This window comes from Suillus discolor (assembly GCF_016758755.1).
Source record: "Suillus discolor strain FC423 chromosome Unknown F5147scaffold_81, whole genome shotgun sequence".
NCBI classification, from domain to species: domain Eukaryota; kingdom Fungi; phylum Basidiomycota; class Agaricomycetes; order Boletales; family Suillaceae; genus Suillus; species Suillus discolor.
This window is the reverse complement of record NW_024541328.1, coordinates 184,304-202,296: the sequence shown is the minus strand read 5'-3', so window position 1 is coordinate 202,296 and position 17,993 is coordinate 184,304. Positions and strand designations below refer to the sequence as shown.

The window sequence follows — 17,993 nt, the reverse complement described above, 5'->3', positions numbered from 1 at the left end:
AGCGTTAGAGGGCAAAACACCATATGAGATGCTCTTGGGAAGAAGCCAAATATGAAAGACCTACCAGTATGGGGCATTAAGGTATGGGTGCATGACCCAACCAGCACAAAATTGGACATGCGGGCACACAAAGGTCATTGGATCGGGTTGATGCCGAAATGGGAGCACATAGAGTGTATTTCCAGATTGCCAGACCATTGGAGTCGAATGAAATGTCTCGTTGAGAGACAATCAAAGGAGGGCCCAGCACCTCCACCATCCTCACTGATTGAGAAGGAGAGCGAAACTACAAAGACCAATTGTTACAAGTAACATCGGTCACATGGCCCCCTATCATTTTCCCTTCATCTCGCCCTCACCATCTACCGGCTCGTCCTCCTTTACCGACTTTCCGTTGACCAGATCCTCGGGACCATTCCTGTCCCTCGCATCGCCCGCCTCTATGCGCGTGCATGCACGTTCTTCCCCTGACTCGACCACCAATGTGGTCCCGCACCTATGACTCGGTCTGACTCGTGCCACCAATGTGGCTTTCCTCTTTCTGTTCCTTCTGACTGCAGATTCCCGCACGTTGTATTCTTACCGTTGGTTCGTTCCAACAGTTTTTTTTTTTTTTTTTTTTTTAAATCCAATTTATGTCCTTTGCAGAGTTGTACTCTATGTAGGACACTACTTTCTAATCTAAGGGACCCCCGGTGTCCCTATTTGCGTCCCTGAGTGCGCGAATGCCCTGACATAGGGTGTACCCCTGCCAGTCTGCCGTTCCCGCCGGCCGTTTTAGACGCGCCACTCTGGTGGGGGGATTTATAGGTGCTCTTCGTGCTGATGTACTATCGTGACATAATCTAAACACGTACTCGGTCGCTCGAGGCGATCTAGTACAGGAGTCAGGTGGGCATTTGTATAGGGATTTTGGATAGTCTTTGGGCTGATCTGACTATTCTGGGTCCGTATGTCTTGTGCCACTGTGGATGCTTGATTCCGTGTAGGCGAGTGGGTGAGTGAGTTGAGGGTGTTGTACATGGTGTTAGTACATGATGGTGAGAGGCGCATTAGTGTTTACAGGTTGGATCTACAAATATGTGCTGTATCAGGCTGTTGGCTCGCGAGGTAACGGGATCACACCTATCGTATTTTTGAATCTTCCGGTGGTGTTGATGTAGCGCACTAGGTGCGACATTGCAGCTGGGTCTGAGAGGAGAAACCGACAGAGGTGGCTTCGCAGCCTAGGGCTGTGATCATTGCGTGACGTTCATGGCGATATTGGGGGCAGTCTAGGAGGAGATGGGGGACTGTTTCGTCGGTTCCCGGGCAGTGAGGGCAGTGAGGTGAGCGTTTCTTTCCTATGCGATGCAGGTACTTATGGAGGGGGATGTGTTGTGTGCGTAACGCTATGTACAGGCCGGTGAGTCGTTTGGGGAAGGTCGTCGTTAACTTAATGAAAGCGCGTTGCAGGATTTTGGTGTCGATACGGTTGATGCGTTCATATCTGGGCGATTTGCTCCAGAGTCTCACCCAGCGGGCGTGAGTGGCTTTGTGATGGGCTTCCTTAAGTGCCGATACGCTGAGCGGGAGTGTGCCGTATCTTAGATATTCCGGGAGGGATTCCTGTGGGCTGTTATTGCGGCGTCCTTCTGCGGCCTTCTTTGCGCATTTGTCTACTTCCTCGTTGCCATGAATGTCCGCATGGCCCGGTATCCAATGGAGGGTGATGTCGAAATCTTCGTGTGTCTTCGCTAGGCGGTTCATTCTGTTACAGAAGCGGTCGATCAAATATGAGCCTGGTTTCAAGTAGAGGTTCTCACCGGATTGGATTACCGCCTGGTTGTCCACGAAGATTGAGATGGGGAAGGAGATGTTTTCTTCGGTAGCTATGAGTTCCGCTGCAAGTGTTAGTCCAACTGCTTCTGCTTCGAACACAGTATGTTCGTCTTTGGTACCTAGATGAAATAAAAGTTTGCGTGGGCGACGGCCAGCTCTGAACAAAATGGCTGCTGCACCTATCTTATCGTCGTGTCCTGACCCGTCCGTGTATACTTGGATACCGTCGTTGTTTGCTGCGTGGTCTTCTATTGCTTGAGTTTTGGAGGAGGCGATCCGTACCTTGTGTTTGTTGGAGGAGGTTGGGGATTTGCGATCGGGGATTAGGGTCTCAATTTCTTGCGGGTCAATGCGGAATTGGCGTGTGAGGTGGTGAAGCGATGAGCGGTGCGATTGCACGTAACGTTTGGCTGCTCGACGGATTGGGATATACAGAGGATGGGAGTTGGGGTGAGTGGCTATACGTACGATTGCTCTGTGGCATATGTTCTGTAGGAGAAGGGATATAGGGAGTAAGTTAGCATGTGCTTCTAATACATCAGTGGCTGTAGTCCGTAAAGCTCCGGTTATTGCTGATTGCCGCAATACGTTGAACGCGAGAGAGTTTTCTTGCTACCTTGATTGATCCGCGTTGCAGTTGATCCGTGCCATCGCGATACGTTGGTGTGAACCATAGGTCCTGCCGCGTAGAGCATCTTGGGTATGGCGACTGCCATGTAGGGTTGGCGCATGAGTCGTAGGGGGAGGCCTTTGGCTGTTGAGGATAGCCTGCGTAGCTGAAATACGTAGGTTGTCCCCTTGGCTACTGCATGGTCGACCTGTGCGTTCCAACGTAACTCTTGGTCTATGATTACCCCAAGGAATCTGTGGGTGGGAGTCGGATGAATGGTTATGCCTCGGATGTGTAGGTCGGGACGTGCTCGCTGACGATTCATCGAAAAATCTATTAAAGCAAATTTATTAGTTTCGAACTTAGAGTTGTGAGTACGGGACCAGTCATATCCTCCCCCTGGCCGTTCGAGCATGTCCGCTAACGTTTGATGGGTGTCTTCGAATGAGTTACCGATAGCAATAAATGCCGTATCATCCACAAATGCCAGAGTGAGCTCTTTGAGCGTTTCGCGGCCGTTTCGTTTCTTCGCTACTTCAACTAGGTCAGAGCTGTAGATAATATAGAGTATCATAGAAAGAGGGTCCCCCTGGCCTATGCCGTTGTTGATGGGGATCCAGTCTGAAGTGAACCCGTCAAATCGTAACTGAGTCTGTCATTGAGTTAGTAAGCGTTCCGTGAATTCAACTACTTCTCTTGGTATGCGTCGCATACGCATATTGTGGATTAGTCTACTGGTGACCGCGTTGGGAAACGCTCCCTCGATATCTAGGAATAGGGCAGATACTACCTTATGCGATCTCCAGGTGTTTTTGACCAGTTTCTTCGAGTAGATGTAGAGAGTCCAGTTGTTGAGCGTCCCTGGTCTGCCGCCGAAATGGGTGTGCGGGAGTAGATGGTGACGTTCCAGCGTGAAGGTTAGACGCTCAGCTACTACTGCGGTGAGAAGTTTCCCTAAGGTATTCAGTAAGGCGATAGGGCGAAACGCTTTGGGGATTGAATAATTGGGTTTTCCCGGCTTCCGGAGTACTACTGTGGTGAAGCGCTTCCACGGTTCGTAGAACGTTCGGTACGTGAAGGCCGCGTTGAAGAGGTGTGTTAGGTATGGTGCTAGAGTGTTAGTACAACGTTTATATACTATGTTACATATATTGTCCGGTCCGGGTGCCTTGTAACCATTTAACTTGCTGATGGCGCGAGTGACTTCATGTTGGGAGAACGGGATGTGTGGAGATACCGGGTCAGGGTAGATAACGTCTGGGGGGATCAAATTGTCAACTGGGGGTGGCAGGAAAGAATGACTCAGCTAGTACGGTGCTCTTTTCCTGGTTGGTGGAAGCTTCGAGGGGGGTGCCGTCAGGTCTTCGTGTGGTGAGGGTAGGGATCCTGGTTTTCCCGCCGTCGGAGGATTCTGAGGAAACATATTTGTTAGCGGTCCATATATCATTACCTTCTATATTTTCCAGCCACTCAATCCAGTGTTGGCGTTTGGTGGTTTCGATCTGTTCGGCGTATCGGTTCTTAAGTGTCTTGAGCGACGCGTGACATTCGTGATCCGGCAGTCCTCGCAGACGGTACGCTAGCCGGCTGGCATCCGTCACTTGACGGCGAAGTTTGGAGAGGTCTTTCGTCCACCAACGTTTGGAGTGTGGACATGGTTTGGAGATGGGGACCTTGGCATCCATGGCATCCGTGATGGCATTGGTGAGTCTGCGTGCTGCTTGCTGAAATTCTTCCTCAGACGCGAGAGGTGCCGGGGGAATTGTTTGAGTGAGTCTCGTAGGTGTTTGTCGAATTTCTCCCAATCAACTTCCCTCCAATTCCTTCTGGGTTCGGCATCGGTCCTTGGCGTGTTCAGTTCTAGGGTGAGGAGGATGGGTACGTGGTCCGTGCGAGGGCCTCGTTGCCCTGGGTCCGTGTCACAGGATACCACTGTTTCCACAATTAGCTCCGTGCCCAGTACGTTATCTGGTCTAGTCCAGTTGCCGGAGTTTGAGGCTTGGAGGGTAGGTATGCCACAGGGAAGCAGTTGGACCATGCCGTAGTTGGCGATTAAGTCGATGAGTGGGCTGGCCGCGGCGTAATTGAACAGGTGACAGTTACGTGTTTCCTCCCATAACGGATGGTGTCGGTTAAAATCTCCCATCCATAACATGTTGTCGTTCTCGGTAGGTCGGATTGTCGCGATGTTGGTTTCTAGAAAGGAGTCCAGAGCCGTTAGTGTGTCTTGGTTATTACAATCATTATATACGTTGAAGATGGTACAGAGACCGTTTTGGCTTGAGAGTTGAAGGATGACAACGTCCGATGAGGGAAAGGGTATCTGTTTCCATGTGTTAGTATTGATTGATGTATTTACAAGCGTTACCGCGCGAGAACGCTGTTGGGGATTAGTGCGATGTTTAGATGGGTATAGGACGTGCCAACGGTGGTTGGCGTTCGTGTTATGAAGGAAGTTTATATATGGTTCTTGGATTAGTATTAAGTCCCAGTCTTTGGTGGTAGCTGAGTTGTTGAGAAGCGAAGCTTGAGCGACCATTGACGTGTTGAGATTTTGTTGCCAAATACGTAGTCTATCGTTCTGGAGGTTGGTGTGTTCAGGCATGAGGTGGGGAGCTAGGGGGGATGCTATCAGTAGAGTCGCGAGTAGGAGGATAGAAAGGGGAGGCGGAGGCAATTAGTTTATGGATTTCATTATCTTGGGGGCGTTGAGGTGAACTTTCGCGGGGAGTTGAGCGAGAGAATGGGATGGTGGTTTGATAGTATTGGCTTGGGACAGGCTCCTGAGAGTGGCGTATAGACGGCGAGGGTGGAGTAGGCGTTTTTGAGGGACGAGGGGGATGCGCTACGTGGGTCCATGCATGTTCTGATGGGAAGTAAGGCATGCGATTTTCCGGAAACCTCTCATCTATTTCTTTGCGGCATTTGACAAATTCGGGGCAAGATCTGCTCCAGCTGGCATGGCTTTGGTTGCGACAATTAACACAGCGATTAGTTCGGTATGCGTTGCAGTTGGCTGTGCGGTGTTGTTCTCCGCATGTACCGCATACATCCTGGGGGGAGGAGCAGTTCTTAGCTATGTGATTGAATTTTTGGCACTTAGCGCAGCGAAGTGGTTCTTTCTTGTCTTTCCGCACGTTAATCCTTTCACTTTCGACACATAATCCCTCCCGAATGATGTTGTTGGCGACGTGGATGTTCGATACTAGTAGGAGCGCAAATGCTTTACGTTGGCCTGCGGAACGTTTCTGCGGGGGTTTTATCCAACGAATTGAGGTGAGAGTTGCGTCTGGAAGATAGTTCTCTTGTTCGATGTCCCTGAGAAAACCGTCTCTGTCGATCTGCGTGATGGTAGGTAAGTATTCTAGGACTAGGGTGTAAAGATGTTGGCGGAACAATACTGAGGTGTCTAGTTGGCTTTCTATCGCAGCTTTACCATTGGGGGAATTGAACCAGGAGGCTAGTGTTTCGTTTTCTAGTTCTACTATGATGCCCCCATTGCGTAATGTGGAGACTGAGCGAATAGTGCCTGGCGGGGTTGAGTCGTTTCGTACTGCTGTGAGGGCATTCTTGAGTTTGTTGGCGATGTCCTGGTTGGATGTATTCTGCGGGAATAACTGTTCGCCTGGCCTTGGGTCCAGCAGGACTTGTCGAGCTCGAATTGCCGCTCTGCTGATGGCTTGGTCTACCATTGGCGGAAGTTGTGCCGCTACCACCGAGCTGTAGGTGGGACGTGGAGCTTGCTGAGTCTCAGGTGGGTTTTTCGATATCTGTGAATGAAGTAGGTCAATTTTCTCCTGCGTAGCGTCTAATGAGGGGGTTAGTATTTGTAAAGCTTTCTGATACGTCTCTACTGAGTCGTATAGTGCATCCGCTGCTTCCTCGATCCGGTCTGCTGCCGTCTTGACGTTGTCTTCTTTTTCAGCTCTTTCTCTGCCGATGGAGGTGTGTAGTCTTGTCGAGTCTTCGATGGTGGCATTGAGGGTTTGTGAGGCGTCGTGGATGAGTGCTACTTGGGGAGATATTGCCGCTACCACGTGGTCTACTAATTTGGCTGTGAGGTTGTCAGTGATTTGTTTTGCGGCCAGTTCAGCGATTTCGCTTGCAGCGTGCTCTTTCATTATGAATGCTACAGCACGTATAGCCGAGGTGACGTGAACCGGCGTAGTGCTGGACATCTGGGTGACTTGGAAGAGAGCCGAGATTAGGTGGGGTAACGTAAACGGTTCTCCCACATGGCAGAGTAGTTTCGACTCCAGGAATGCTTTGCCAGTTGTCGAGTCCTTAACCTTGTTTGGCAATGCTTCTATATTTTCCTGGGAGGTATTAGTCCTAGTCGTTCTACGGGTGTTTAGGCCATATGTCGGAGAGGTTGTGCGGGATGATGTCGTAGAGTTGGCGCCGACACTGACACTTCTGCGAGGGCCAGTCATGGGTGATGATATCTAAAGTTAGTAGTATTTGGAATAAGAACTAAAATGAAAATGATCCGCTCGGAACGGAAGAGCGCCTGTTGGCGCTGTTGGCGCTGTTGAGCGCGGTGTTGACAAAGTTTTTTCGGGGTCCTTGTCGGGGTGCCACTTGGTTCGGGTCCAAGAGGCGATCTTGACTTTATCTGCATGTACGTGGACTGCAATCCATCCAAACATTCCGGGGATCGACGAGGGCAGATGGCGTGGCTGGTAGTACGTGCGTGCGGTGGGATTCGGAACGACAGCGATGGATAGCAAAGCAAAAGCAAAGTACGAATGAGCGCGTCCGGAAACGAGAACAATGGTTCTTTCTCGCCGATCCATGTAGTGATGACGTTCCTGATGGAAACGGCGGCCCAGCGCTTGTAATGGATTTAAGGTCCAGGCTCGTCATCTGACCCAGGGATCTGTGCTGCCTTGTATTTGCTCTCGTGCTTGGCTGGCATCAGATGACATAGACCTACCGTGCTCAAACGATTTCTCATGCTGAACTCAGCAGCCGGCCAGGGCTGGATTGTACATATCGGTCTCTGGAAATTATGAAGTCTGAGTAGGTGAATTACAGCGGCGTTATCTGCTGTGCAGATTAATACGTCCTGAAACCTGCGCAGGGAACACCGAGCAAGACGGTGAAAGGCAATTGGGAAAAAATAGTAGGACATCGAGAGTACCTCTTAGTTGATCGTCGATGGTTGTGTGAACGAGCTCAGCACGCAATCAGCGTTCAAAAAACATCGACGAATCAACGGAACATGGTACGACAACTCAACTTGCCAAGTAGATCTGAGAAGGGTGCCCTGGAAACGAGCATGCCTTAGTATACCTCAGATAAATAGAAATATATACGAAGTAAACGATTGTGACCTATACTTCAAGTTGCCTGTAAAAGTGCAATTATAATGAGCAATACAGACGCCAGCTACGCCCCACTACGCGAACCATGGCTTTGGATCAATGCACGACCGTCGGTCATCTCTGAACAGGGCGCAGGGATAGTGGTCAAGCGACGCACTCAAGTCGTCGGAGGTTGTTGGGGATGCAGGTAAAAAGAGAGCTAACGGTGCATCTCTGTTAGTGCTTCAGAGGGACAATATTTTTGGAGAACAGTACACAACACACATGTTGCTTGTATTGAGAGCAAAAATGACCGAGAGGTTCAACTAATTTAGGTACAGCACGCCCAGCACCCGTCGTCCACAAGGTAAGGCGATGTCCCTGGCCATTGCTTGCAGTCCAAATCTGTTGAAGAGGATTCGCATTGGCCGTTGCAGGTTATACTCTGAGGGGCGATGGCTCTGTTTACCCCAGTGACACTGGCAGCGACACTGGAAGCGGCAAGGATTGTGAAGTAAACAATTTGAACGAGCTTCATGGTATCTGGTATAATTATGCATCAGCCTATGATGCGAATGTGTGAGCAAACCACATACTGACAAAAGTCTGACTGTGCAATGTATGTGACGACGACGTTGCTATGAAAGAGTCTTAGAAGAGCTATTGCATGTCAGATCAATAAATGTGCATAGTGTGGCGCAAGAGGGCTACTCACTGCAACAGGAGGCGTTCGTCTCTGAGAGTCTGAGGCCTTTTCAGCCCAACTACGTTGGTTTTATACTTGTTCTCGTGAGCAATGAAATTGACTTGGAAAAAAATTATACCGAAAAGATATGCAGCTTTGTTGAGAAATCCATCTCCTTGGAAATACACATGCAAGCCTGAGACGTGTCAAGTTGCTGATAGCCAAATCCAAGTTGAAACAAGCCAGCGGATTGTAGTTACTGGTGATCCAGCAGGAAGGATTGCCAGCAAATTAGTATTTGCATAAGATGAAATATTGACCACTGTTGAGTGCTGAGCGTTCTTAGAGCCTCAACATGGCCATTTCTGACTCTGAGTGGAGTTGTCCGAGTCAGCCACGTGCATGAATCAGAAGGCACAGCGGGATAAACGATAAACGATGTAATATTGGCTGACTACGTTACTGATGTAACGTCCGAGTCATGCCAAATTACATAACGTGGACACTGGACGCGGTCGGAGTCCAAAACAACGGGTTGTTGATACGTCTGCGTCAGCGCACACATTCGAATGACACCGAACACGCACTTCTCTGCTCTTCGTTCGTCGTCGTCGAATCACGATCGTCGTTGGCGGTTGCTTGGAGGCCCAGCGTTTTTCGGGGTACTTGTTTGGTTGTGAGTGGGCAGAACTCACGTGACTTACCTCCCAGAGCGATGTAAAGGTTGCTTTCTTTTCCTTCAGGCTTGTGCGTATGATGATTCGGCTCATTTCTCGATACGCAAGTCCTACCACAAGAAATATGGGCCAAAGACAGAACTGCTGATACAGGATGACAATCGATCAAGAGCGAGGGGAGTATAAAGGCGTTAAGAGATGCATGTGCTCCCTATCGGTGAATAACACACAGAATCTGAAATTCAGCGCGAAGGCCTTGTGGTATGCCTAGTAGAGGCCTCGTGTTCCAACAAACGTGCAAGTGGGATCTAGAAAGATGCATCATGAGAGAGCGAAGTAACTCGGACTCGGAGGTCAATGGAAGTCTACGCTCTGAAAATTCTGTTATCTAAGAATTGGGTCTATACTCACGCTCTGGAAGGGACCATTTCCTGTCTCAAGTTAAAGTCCAAGATCTGTTTCGTGTTCACCCATGACTATAAACAAGGAACTCGGGAAGAGTGCACCATGGCGGACGATGGCGAAAACGCGCGTGATATATTAGCACAAAGTTCGTGATTCTCTAGTGGGGATCAGTGTCACGAAACATAATTAAACGGTACACCCATGTGCTCAAAGGCCCCACCACCAGACCTGCCAGAAAATAGCATTCGAGACTCGGAGCAGGGCGACAGTACAACCCACACAAGAGATGTTTGTCTCTGGACTGTGTCAAGGTGCACGAAAATGATGCAAAAATTTCGACAACAGGGAGGGAGGGGGAACATACATGCGCAGCGGGATCCGACTAATTTGAACGGCCATCGCAATTGTGTTGCGAGTAACCCAAGGCGACGCCAAAGCACAGATTCCAGAATGAAAGCCTATGCTTGAAGATCATCGTCCAAGAGCGAGGTGAACATGCAAACCTAAGTAAAAGATCTCCAGCATTTCACTGGTGTCACCTCTAGGAACAGTCCGAATTACCTGGACAGGATAAACAACAATCGGTAAAATGCTAATCAGGGAGACAATCCAACTTGAAAGACATCTCGCATGCAGCAAACTGTGTAAGGAGATTCATATGGCATTCCAGCATGCGAAAGCGCCGACCTTGACAGTAGGAAACCAGCGGGAGAAGAGAACCAATTGCCACTTTTTCGGGCGTTGCCGATAACTTCTTATCTAAGTTATACCACCATGAGAAATATACGCGGCGATTTAGTGGACACATGGATTCCCTGACTTGGACGATAAGCACAGTTACAGCTTTTACGACTCACACGTAGCCGCACCCTTCAAAAGAGAGCACGATGATTCTCCCACCATGCGCTGTCCTATTTGACACGCTGTTTCCTTATGCTTCACTCCCAAGTCTCGGCGATGCATATACCCATACAACCGATGCCAACGACTTTCTATCCAGCAGTAGCCTACTGACACTAGTAGTATGGCTAGAACCTATTCTCTTGAGCTGTGGCTTGACTTTATCTGCATGTACTTACGTGGACTGCAATCCATCCAAGTATTCCGGGCATGGATGAGGGCAGATGACGTGGCTGGTACGTGCGTGCGGTGAGATTCGGAACGAGAGCGACGGGTAGCAAAGCAAAAGCAAAGTACAAACGAGCGCTTCCAGAGGCGAGAGCGATGGTTCTTTCTCGCCGATATGTGTAGTGATGACGTTCCTGATGCGAAACGGCGGCCTGGCGCTTGTAATGGGTTTAAGGTCCAGGCTCGTCATCTGACCCAGAGATCTGTGCTGCCTTGGATTTGCTCTCGTGCTTGGTTGGCATCAGATGACATAGACCTACCGTGCTTAAACGCTGAACTCAGCAGCTGGCCAGGGCTGGATTGTACATATCGGTCTTTGGAAATTTATAGTCTTGAGTAGGTGATTAATTGTAGCGGCGCTGTCTGCTGTGCAGATCAATACATCCTGGGACCTATGCAGCGAGGGAAAAAGTAGAAACACCAAGCAAACAGTAGAGCGAAAGTCAAGTGGGAGAATAACGAGCTCAGCATGCAATCAGCATTCAAACAGATATATTTATGAATCAGTGGAGCATGAACTCAACTTGCCAAGTAGATCCTAGGGGAGGGAGGTCAAAGATGCCCGACGCCCTGGAAAACGAGTATACCTTGAATAAATAGAATTAGATACGGGGTAAATCATTCTTAAGTTGCTTGTGCGAGTACAATTATGAATGATACCGACGCCAGGTACGCGAACCGTGACTCCGTCAGCCACCTCTGAGCAGAGCGCAGAGATAGTGGCCAAGCGACCATTCAATTCATCAAGGACGCGGGTCAGGGAGCTTGCTGTCCATCTCTGTTTGTGCTTCACCGAGGAATCTTGTCTGTTAAGTATTCAATATTTTTGAAAAAGGGTACATGATATACATGTTAGATGTATCGAGAGCAAAAATGACAGAGAGATTCAACCTATTTTGCCACAGCACTGCCAGCACCCATCCTGCGTAAATAAAGGCGATGTCCCTAACATGCAGTCCAAAGATTCTTTCGAGGAAACGCATGGGAATGCGCAGGTAATTTGAGGAGGCAATGCTGCCATCGCCCTAGTGGCACTGGCAGCAGCACTGGAAGCAGTAAGGAATATGATGTAAATGACTTGAAAGAGCTTCATGGTTATCATTGATATCTGGTATAATTATGCATCAGCCTATGGTGTGACCTTGTGAGGAAACTACACCGACAAAAGACTGTTTGTACAATGTGCGGGAAGTTGCTATGAAAAAGTCTTAGAAGAGCTATTACATGTCGGTTTAATGAAATGCGTATAGTGTGACGTAAAAGGGCTACTCACCGCAACAGGAGGCGTTCGTCTCTGAGGCCTTTTCAATTCAACCGCGTTGATTTTATACTTGTTCTCGTTCGCGCTGAAACTATACTCGGAGAAAGTTTTATACCGATAAGACATGTAGAGATCTATTTATGAGATCCATCTCCGCACGCTACCTGGAGTGCACCAAGTTAGTTATATAGTCAAATACAAATTGAACCGAGCCAGCACAACAAGAAGGATGATGAGAAAATAACAGTATTTGCATAAGAACATATATTGGCCACTGCTGAACAGTTTTTGGAGGCTCCATGGAGACGCTGATCAAGCAACAATTTTAAGTTGGCAGACAGGTTGTCAGCCACGCGAGTCGGAAGAGAATTTGACGCACATACACATAACACAGAGCGTGTGTATCCGAGTAGTTCTAGTATTGGCTTATCCAGTTGCCTGTAAAAGTGCGATTATAATGAACGATACCGACGCCAGCTACGCTCCACTAAGTGAACCATAGGCTTCGGATCAATGCACGACCGTCGGCCAATAGTGATCAAGCAATGCACTCAAGTCGTCGGAGGTTATTGGGGATGTAGGTCAAAAGAGAGCTAACGGTGCATCTCTGTTTGTGCTTCACAGAGGGATCTTATCGATGTTGAATATTTTTGGAGAACGGTACACAACACACATATTGCTTGTATTGAGAGCAAAAATGACCGAGAGGTTCAACTAATTTAGGTGACAGCACGCCCAGCATCCGTCGTCCACAAGGTAAGGCGATGTCCCTGCCCATTGCTTGCAGTCCATGTTTGTCGAAGAGGAAGCGCAATGGCCGCTGCAGGTTATACTCTGAGGGGTCGTGGCTCTGTTTACCCCAGTGACACTGGCAGCGACTACTGGAAGCGGCAAGGATTGTGAGGTAAACGATTTGAACGAGCTTCATGGTATCTGGTATGACTATGCATCAGCCTATGATGCGAACGTGTGAGCAAACCACATACTGACAAAAGTCTGACTGTGCAATGTGCGTGACGTTGCTATAAGAGTCTTAGAAGAGCTATTGCATGTCAGATCAATAAAACGTGCATAGTGTGGCGCAAGAGGGCTACTCACTGCAACAAGAGGCGTTCGTTTCTGAGCCCATTTGAACCCAACCGCGTTGGTTTTATACTTGTTCTCGTGAGCAGTGAAGCTATACTCGGAGAAAAAAATACCGAGAAGATATGCAGCTCTGTTAATTAAACCCATCTCCTTGGTAATACGCATGCAAGCCTGAGACGGGCCAAGTTGCTGATAGCCAAATCCAAGTTGAACCGAGCCAGCGAGTTGTAGTGATCCAGCAGCAAGAATTGTCAGGACTCAGCAAATTAGTATTTGCAATAAGATGAAATATTGACCACTGTTGAGTTGAGCGTTCTTAGAGCCTCAACATGGCCATTTGTGAGTGGAGGGGTAAGGATGCTGGTCAAGTAACACGTCAGAACTCGTCCGAGTCAGCCGGATGGCTATTTTGCCGGTGTATGACGTGACAAATTACATAACGTGGACGGGGTCGGAGTCCAAAATAGCGTGTATCCAGATTCCAGAAGCTTGAAGTACGTACTATTTTGCTTTCTTTTCCTTCAGGCTTGTGTCAAATTGTGTGTAAGAGATTGAGCTGAATGACTCGGCTCATTTCTCGATATACACGTCTTACCACAAGAAATATGGGCTAAGGCTCTGACCAACTTCATTTACCACGGTGATCGGCCTACTGTATAATCCAGATTCATCTTCCTGCTAACATCGTCACTTGTCTATAATCCCCACCTGTATACTGCCCCACCCACCCACAGACCTATGCGGGTTGGCTGGTGCTTTCCAAGTAGTAGTGTCGAATATGATTCGATCACTGGGAAGATCCAACCCATCGAGCCTGTTCAACGTCTCCTTACAACACTTGCCTCCATTGACACGAGTCAAAATTTTCAGGCTTGAGTTCCCATCCCAACTCTATATTTCTGCGATTCCATCTTAATTATTATCCTGCAGTATGGAGATCCCGTACTCATCCCAGGCATTACTTGCCTGAAGTACCGAGGGCCAACCTCAGGTATTATTGAGGAGCTTACTTATCACCTTCGGCCTGCTGTATTCCACAATAATCCGTATACACGCTTTGCTCTGTCCTATATGGATTATCGTGTTAACCAGCGCCTTGGTACCTTCAGTCGATATTGTCGAAAAAAAACTCCCGCACCTCATTTCATCCGCCGTGTCTGGATCTGAATTATCGACTGCCATCGGACATGCAAACCGCATCAATATGTCCACTCAGACAGTATTGAACAACTCAACTTTACAATTTTGATATCGATACCGTGACCATATACGTACCTCGTCACGCGTGCAGCGTCAAACGTTGTTCCAGAACAATCTCGTTGAGCCACGTCTTCGACTTCTATTGTCACCAGCTTTACTCCACGCTCATGGGCGGGTAGGTAGTCGACGGACAACGCCTTCCCAGCTAGGGTGCTCAGTGAACTAGTGACAAATTCGCCATTCGCCAATGATACAATGGCGGTGTCTTAACTTTCTGTCATAACGACAGGACAAAAATGCCTAAAGACAATGTTCTGTGCAGGTACCGTGAAGTTTACAGCTTCAGAGAGCCCGTGCTACGACACTCATAGCTTCCATCATGTCCTTGACTCGTACTCAATCTTTTTGGAAAACGGTATATGACGTACATTTTGCTTGTATTGAGAGAACTCTGATTTGAGAGTAAAAATGACCCAGTTCGACTAACTTTTTGCTTAGATACAACTCAGCTAGCACGTAGGGACCCAAATGATAAGGCACCGTTCCTGTCGAGCAGTTCAAAAGTCATTTTCAATTGAGCTGCGAGCAGCACTGCCAGCACGTAGGGCCTATCTGGTAAGGCACCCCTGACCCTGACTGGCACGAAGGCGGTTGAGTGGAGCAAGCGTTTATGCAGGATAGAGATGATTGAGAAAAAGGTGCTGTCATCACCGTACTGGCACTATTAGCTGTGACACCGGAAGCTGCAAGGAGTACGAGGTAAGCGATCTGGACGAGCTTCATGGTATCTAGTATAACTATGCTTTAGTCTGCGATGCAACCGACGAACCTAGGGAAACCACACACCGACAGAAATTTTGATTGTGCGTTGTGCGCGGCGTTGCTGTGACAAAATCTTGGAAGAGCTATTATATGTTGCTCAACGAAATATGCATTAATGTGGCGTAGAGTGCGACTCACTGCAGCAGGAGGTGTTCGTCTCTGAGGCCTTTTAAACTCAACCGCGTTGATTTTATACTTGTTCTCGTTAGTGCTGGGACTATACTCGGAGAAAGTTTCAAGCCAAAATATGCAAGCTGATGCACACTCCGATAATAAAATCCATCTCCTTGGTAATCCGCACGCAGTAACGCAAGAAGCACCGAGTTGGTAAAAGTCAGATGCAAGTGAAATTGAGCCAGCGGGTTACAGTAATATGTTGCAGTGATCGCGGGAAGGATAATTTTTGGCAAATTAACGGTCGACCATTTTATTTTATTTCTGAAGTACAGCGGTGTGCGCTGAGATTAGAATATGCCGAGGCGGCACATTGAATGATGCACTCGAAGGGCTCGATGTCCAATGCCAACAGTCATGGATGATGGATTCCTGTGGAGATTCCCCACCAAAAACACATATCCGGGAGTGCCGGATGTGTTCGAGCAAGTGCCCATGCTTCATGAACAAGCGCGGCCTCCTCCAAACACAGATTATAATGCGCTACACACCCCTTCCTTCAATCAGTATAATGGGACCCTCATCTAGCATGCGGACACTCACCACACCAGCTCGCCAATCTCATTTCTATACTGATCCGACCTCAGGTCTCCGTCGGTCCTCTCGAAAAACACGGCCGCTGCATGGTTATACTACTGTTCTGCTTAATGGGCTGGCATCCGAGACATCGTAGACGTGCCATGACGTATGATACATTGATGAGGTACTGGAGACAAGTATTAGCATCCCCGCGCTCGCATTGTCGAAATGAGCGCCGAACAACATACCTGCAGTCCAATATATCATTTTACTTTTTGTTCCCCACAGCAATATACACTCGTTCGCTAAAAACAAATGAAGAAAAAAATGGAACTGACTCCGGACAGAAGCTCGAGCGCGTTCCAATTAAGATATTCGACACTGCCACTTGGCAGCAGATCGCCATCCTTAATTACACCCACCTTGTCTCCGCTATCTCCTTGTCTCGGAACAACCGCCTTCTTGCATTAAGTGCATCATATTGGGGTAAAACAGTGCGTCTATGGAATCTCGATACCAAACTCTCAGTCGAACCACCCCTCCACCACCAAAATCATTTGCGCTCTGCAGCAATTTCCCCTGATGGAAAGTCGCTAGTCGTTGCTTGCGACAATAAAAATGCGTACACATGGAACGTTCATGCCGTCCTCAAAGAAGCTGGCCTTGAAGACTTACTTCTCATGGGTACAAATATTGTGAGTGGCAAAAAATCATCTGCTCTCTCTCACACTAACAATGTATGCTGTTGGGCACCAAAAGACAGACTAGAAGACAACACATCTCAATACGGTTCAGAAATTCAGCACACACCTCGCTCTTCGCTCGATGGCAAGTCGTTTTCGAAAGTACGTACCGTGTTTCGCATCCTTCTCATCCATTGTAACAGTAACATTCCAGGCTGATGCTACGCATTGTCCTGACCAGTTTGGCGATGTCGATGAGTTTTCATCAGCATTTTTTGCCAGCATGAAAGTTGATATTGGTGTGCGTGATCAGTATTTCAATGGTTTAGTTCTCATCAAGACATATGTGCTCTCAGTCCTCCCCAGTGGGTGGTGCACACCCCCATTCCTCTGTAAATGCACTTTTCGCTCGCCTTTCCTCGCTCCTCCACCGCTTTCGACCCCAAAATGATGCACCAGACGGACTCCAGCAACCCTCCACACCTTTACGGTTGAATCCGCATGCGCTCCTAGCTCGCCTTTCCTCACTTTTACCTCAATCTCGACTCAGCACTAACGAAGAAGCCGAACCTCATCCCACAACGCCTTTCAGTCCGCGTCCAGATGCATTCATCAGCCAGCTGTCCTCATTCTTCCACTCTCAATGGCAACCCCGCACTAACGAGATGGTCGAACTCCCGCAACACACAAGCAGTCCTCGTGTTGTCGAAGTGGCTGCGGTACGGGACAAGCAGGTATGCCTCTCCTGAGTGCCTTTATCACCGCTGTGGTTTAATGATGTCTGTTCAGTCTTTGGTTGTCGCTCGGGGGCCAAATTTCATGAAAGCAAAACGAGCATATGAGCAAACCCAATCGCATGGCCAAGCCCAGGCGTCGTCATCGCACAATCAGCCTGCCGATGCCTCAATATTTGTGACACCTCCTACTCCAGATGCTAGCCATGCCACAGCAGGTACAGCAGCTGCACACTCACTACTCAGCCAATGGGTCCGGGTTGTGCTGTTTCTCTGCTGTGTAACCCCGTCACATGCCAGTGGTCATGAATACAACGAGCGTTGCAGCATATGCGCAACTAATTCATCTTCGCTTCTGGCGATTCTGCACTTATATCTTTTATTTTATGCCTTTCAGGATATCATCAATCTTGTTCCCTCGTAGTAAGACTCGTGTAATGCATCAAGCTCGATTATGTTAATTGTAACGAGCGAAGGATAGTGTGTTTCTTACTTTCCTTAGTCTGTTTTGTTTTCATTCTTTTTCACATAAAAACTTGAATTAAACAAGAGTCTGCTACAACGACCCCAGTCATCGGACAACGGCATTACGATTGTGAAACAAAATGTCCGTAATCAAGCTTCAAGGGCTGTTAAACGCTATCTCACAAGTCTAGCCCGACGATCCGGCAGTAACAACGGTTACAAAAATTGAGGCCTCGTCTTTCGAAGAGTGTCAATTTTTGTGTAACTGTAAACTAGCCACTTTCTGCTTCTTTATGCGCCATCTCTCTTGACCAACTTACCCGCAGGCGGCTAGTCTTTTCACGCTTGAGCTCATTGTGTATCCCATACTAGCATGAGGAATATTCGTGGCAATTTAGTGGAGTTGCTGACTTGGAT

General features: G+C 48.3%; 5 protein-coding genes across 5 annotated transcripts; 1 reads left to right on the top strand and 4 right to left on the bottom strand.

Annotated features, from left to right (window-relative positions):
• Positions 1 to 8,031: 8,031 nt before the first annotated feature.
• Positions 8,032 to 9,192, bottom strand: F5147DRAFT_840405 (uncharacterized protein; the record flags this gene model as incomplete). The annotated part of the gene is made up of 5 exons (XM_041444289.1): positions 8,032 to 8,280; positions 8,338 to 8,375; positions 8,453 to 8,481; positions 9,010 to 9,087; positions 9,127 to 9,192. The coding sequence occupies 5 exons, from the start codon at positions 9,190 to 9,192 to the stop codon at positions 8,069 to 8,071; spliced, it is 423 nt and encodes a 140-aa protein (XP_041287421.1). The 3' UTR covers positions 8,032 to 8,068.
• A 2,172-nt stretch (positions 9,193 to 11,364) lies between these two features.
• Positions 11,365 to 11,818, bottom strand: F5147DRAFT_720308 (uncharacterized protein). The gene has a single exon (XM_041438811.1). The coding sequence runs from the start codon at positions 11,732 to 11,734 to the stop codon at positions 11,519 to 11,521; it is 216 nt and encodes a 71-aa protein (XP_041287420.1). The 5' UTR covers positions 11,735 to 11,818; the 3' UTR covers positions 11,365 to 11,518.
• A 674-nt stretch (positions 11,819 to 12,492) lies between these two features.
• F5147DRAFT_418899 (uncharacterized protein) lies at positions 12,493 to 12,984 on the bottom strand. Its single transcript, XM_041429728.1, has 2 exons — positions 12,884 to 12,984; positions 12,493 to 12,826 (listed from the first exon to the last, which is right to left on the bottom strand). The coding sequence occupies exon 2, from the start codon at positions 12,819 to 12,821 to the stop codon at positions 12,525 to 12,527; it is 297 nt and encodes a 98-aa protein (XP_041287419.1). The 5' UTR covers positions 12,822 to 12,826; positions 12,884 to 12,984; the 3' UTR covers positions 12,493 to 12,524.
• Positions 12,985 to 14,560: 1,576 nt separating this feature from the next.
• Positions 14,561 to 15,155, bottom strand: F5147DRAFT_720298 (uncharacterized protein). The gene is made up of 2 exons (XM_041438810.1): positions 15,026 to 15,155; positions 14,561 to 14,967 (listed from the first exon to the last, which is right to left on the bottom strand). Exon 2 carries the CDS (start codon positions 14,960 to 14,962, stop codon positions 14,750 to 14,752), a length of 213 nt encoding a protein of 70 aa, XP_041287418.1. The 5' UTR covers positions 14,963 to 14,967; positions 15,026 to 15,155; the 3' UTR covers positions 14,561 to 14,749.
• Positions 15,156 to 16,183: 1,028 nt separating this feature from the next.
• F5147DRAFT_720293 (uncharacterized protein) lies at positions 16,184 to 17,619 on the top strand. Its single transcript, XM_041438809.1, has 5 exons — positions 16,184 to 16,389; positions 16,454 to 16,539; positions 16,592 to 16,678; positions 16,734 to 17,111; positions 17,167 to 17,619. Exons 3-5 carry the CDS (start codon positions 16,661 to 16,663, stop codon positions 17,533 to 17,535), a joined length of 765 nt encoding a protein of 254 aa, XP_041287417.1. The 5' UTR covers positions 16,184 to 16,389; positions 16,454 to 16,539; positions 16,592 to 16,660; the 3' UTR covers positions 17,536 to 17,619.
• Positions 17,620 to 17,993: the final 374 nt, after the last annotated feature.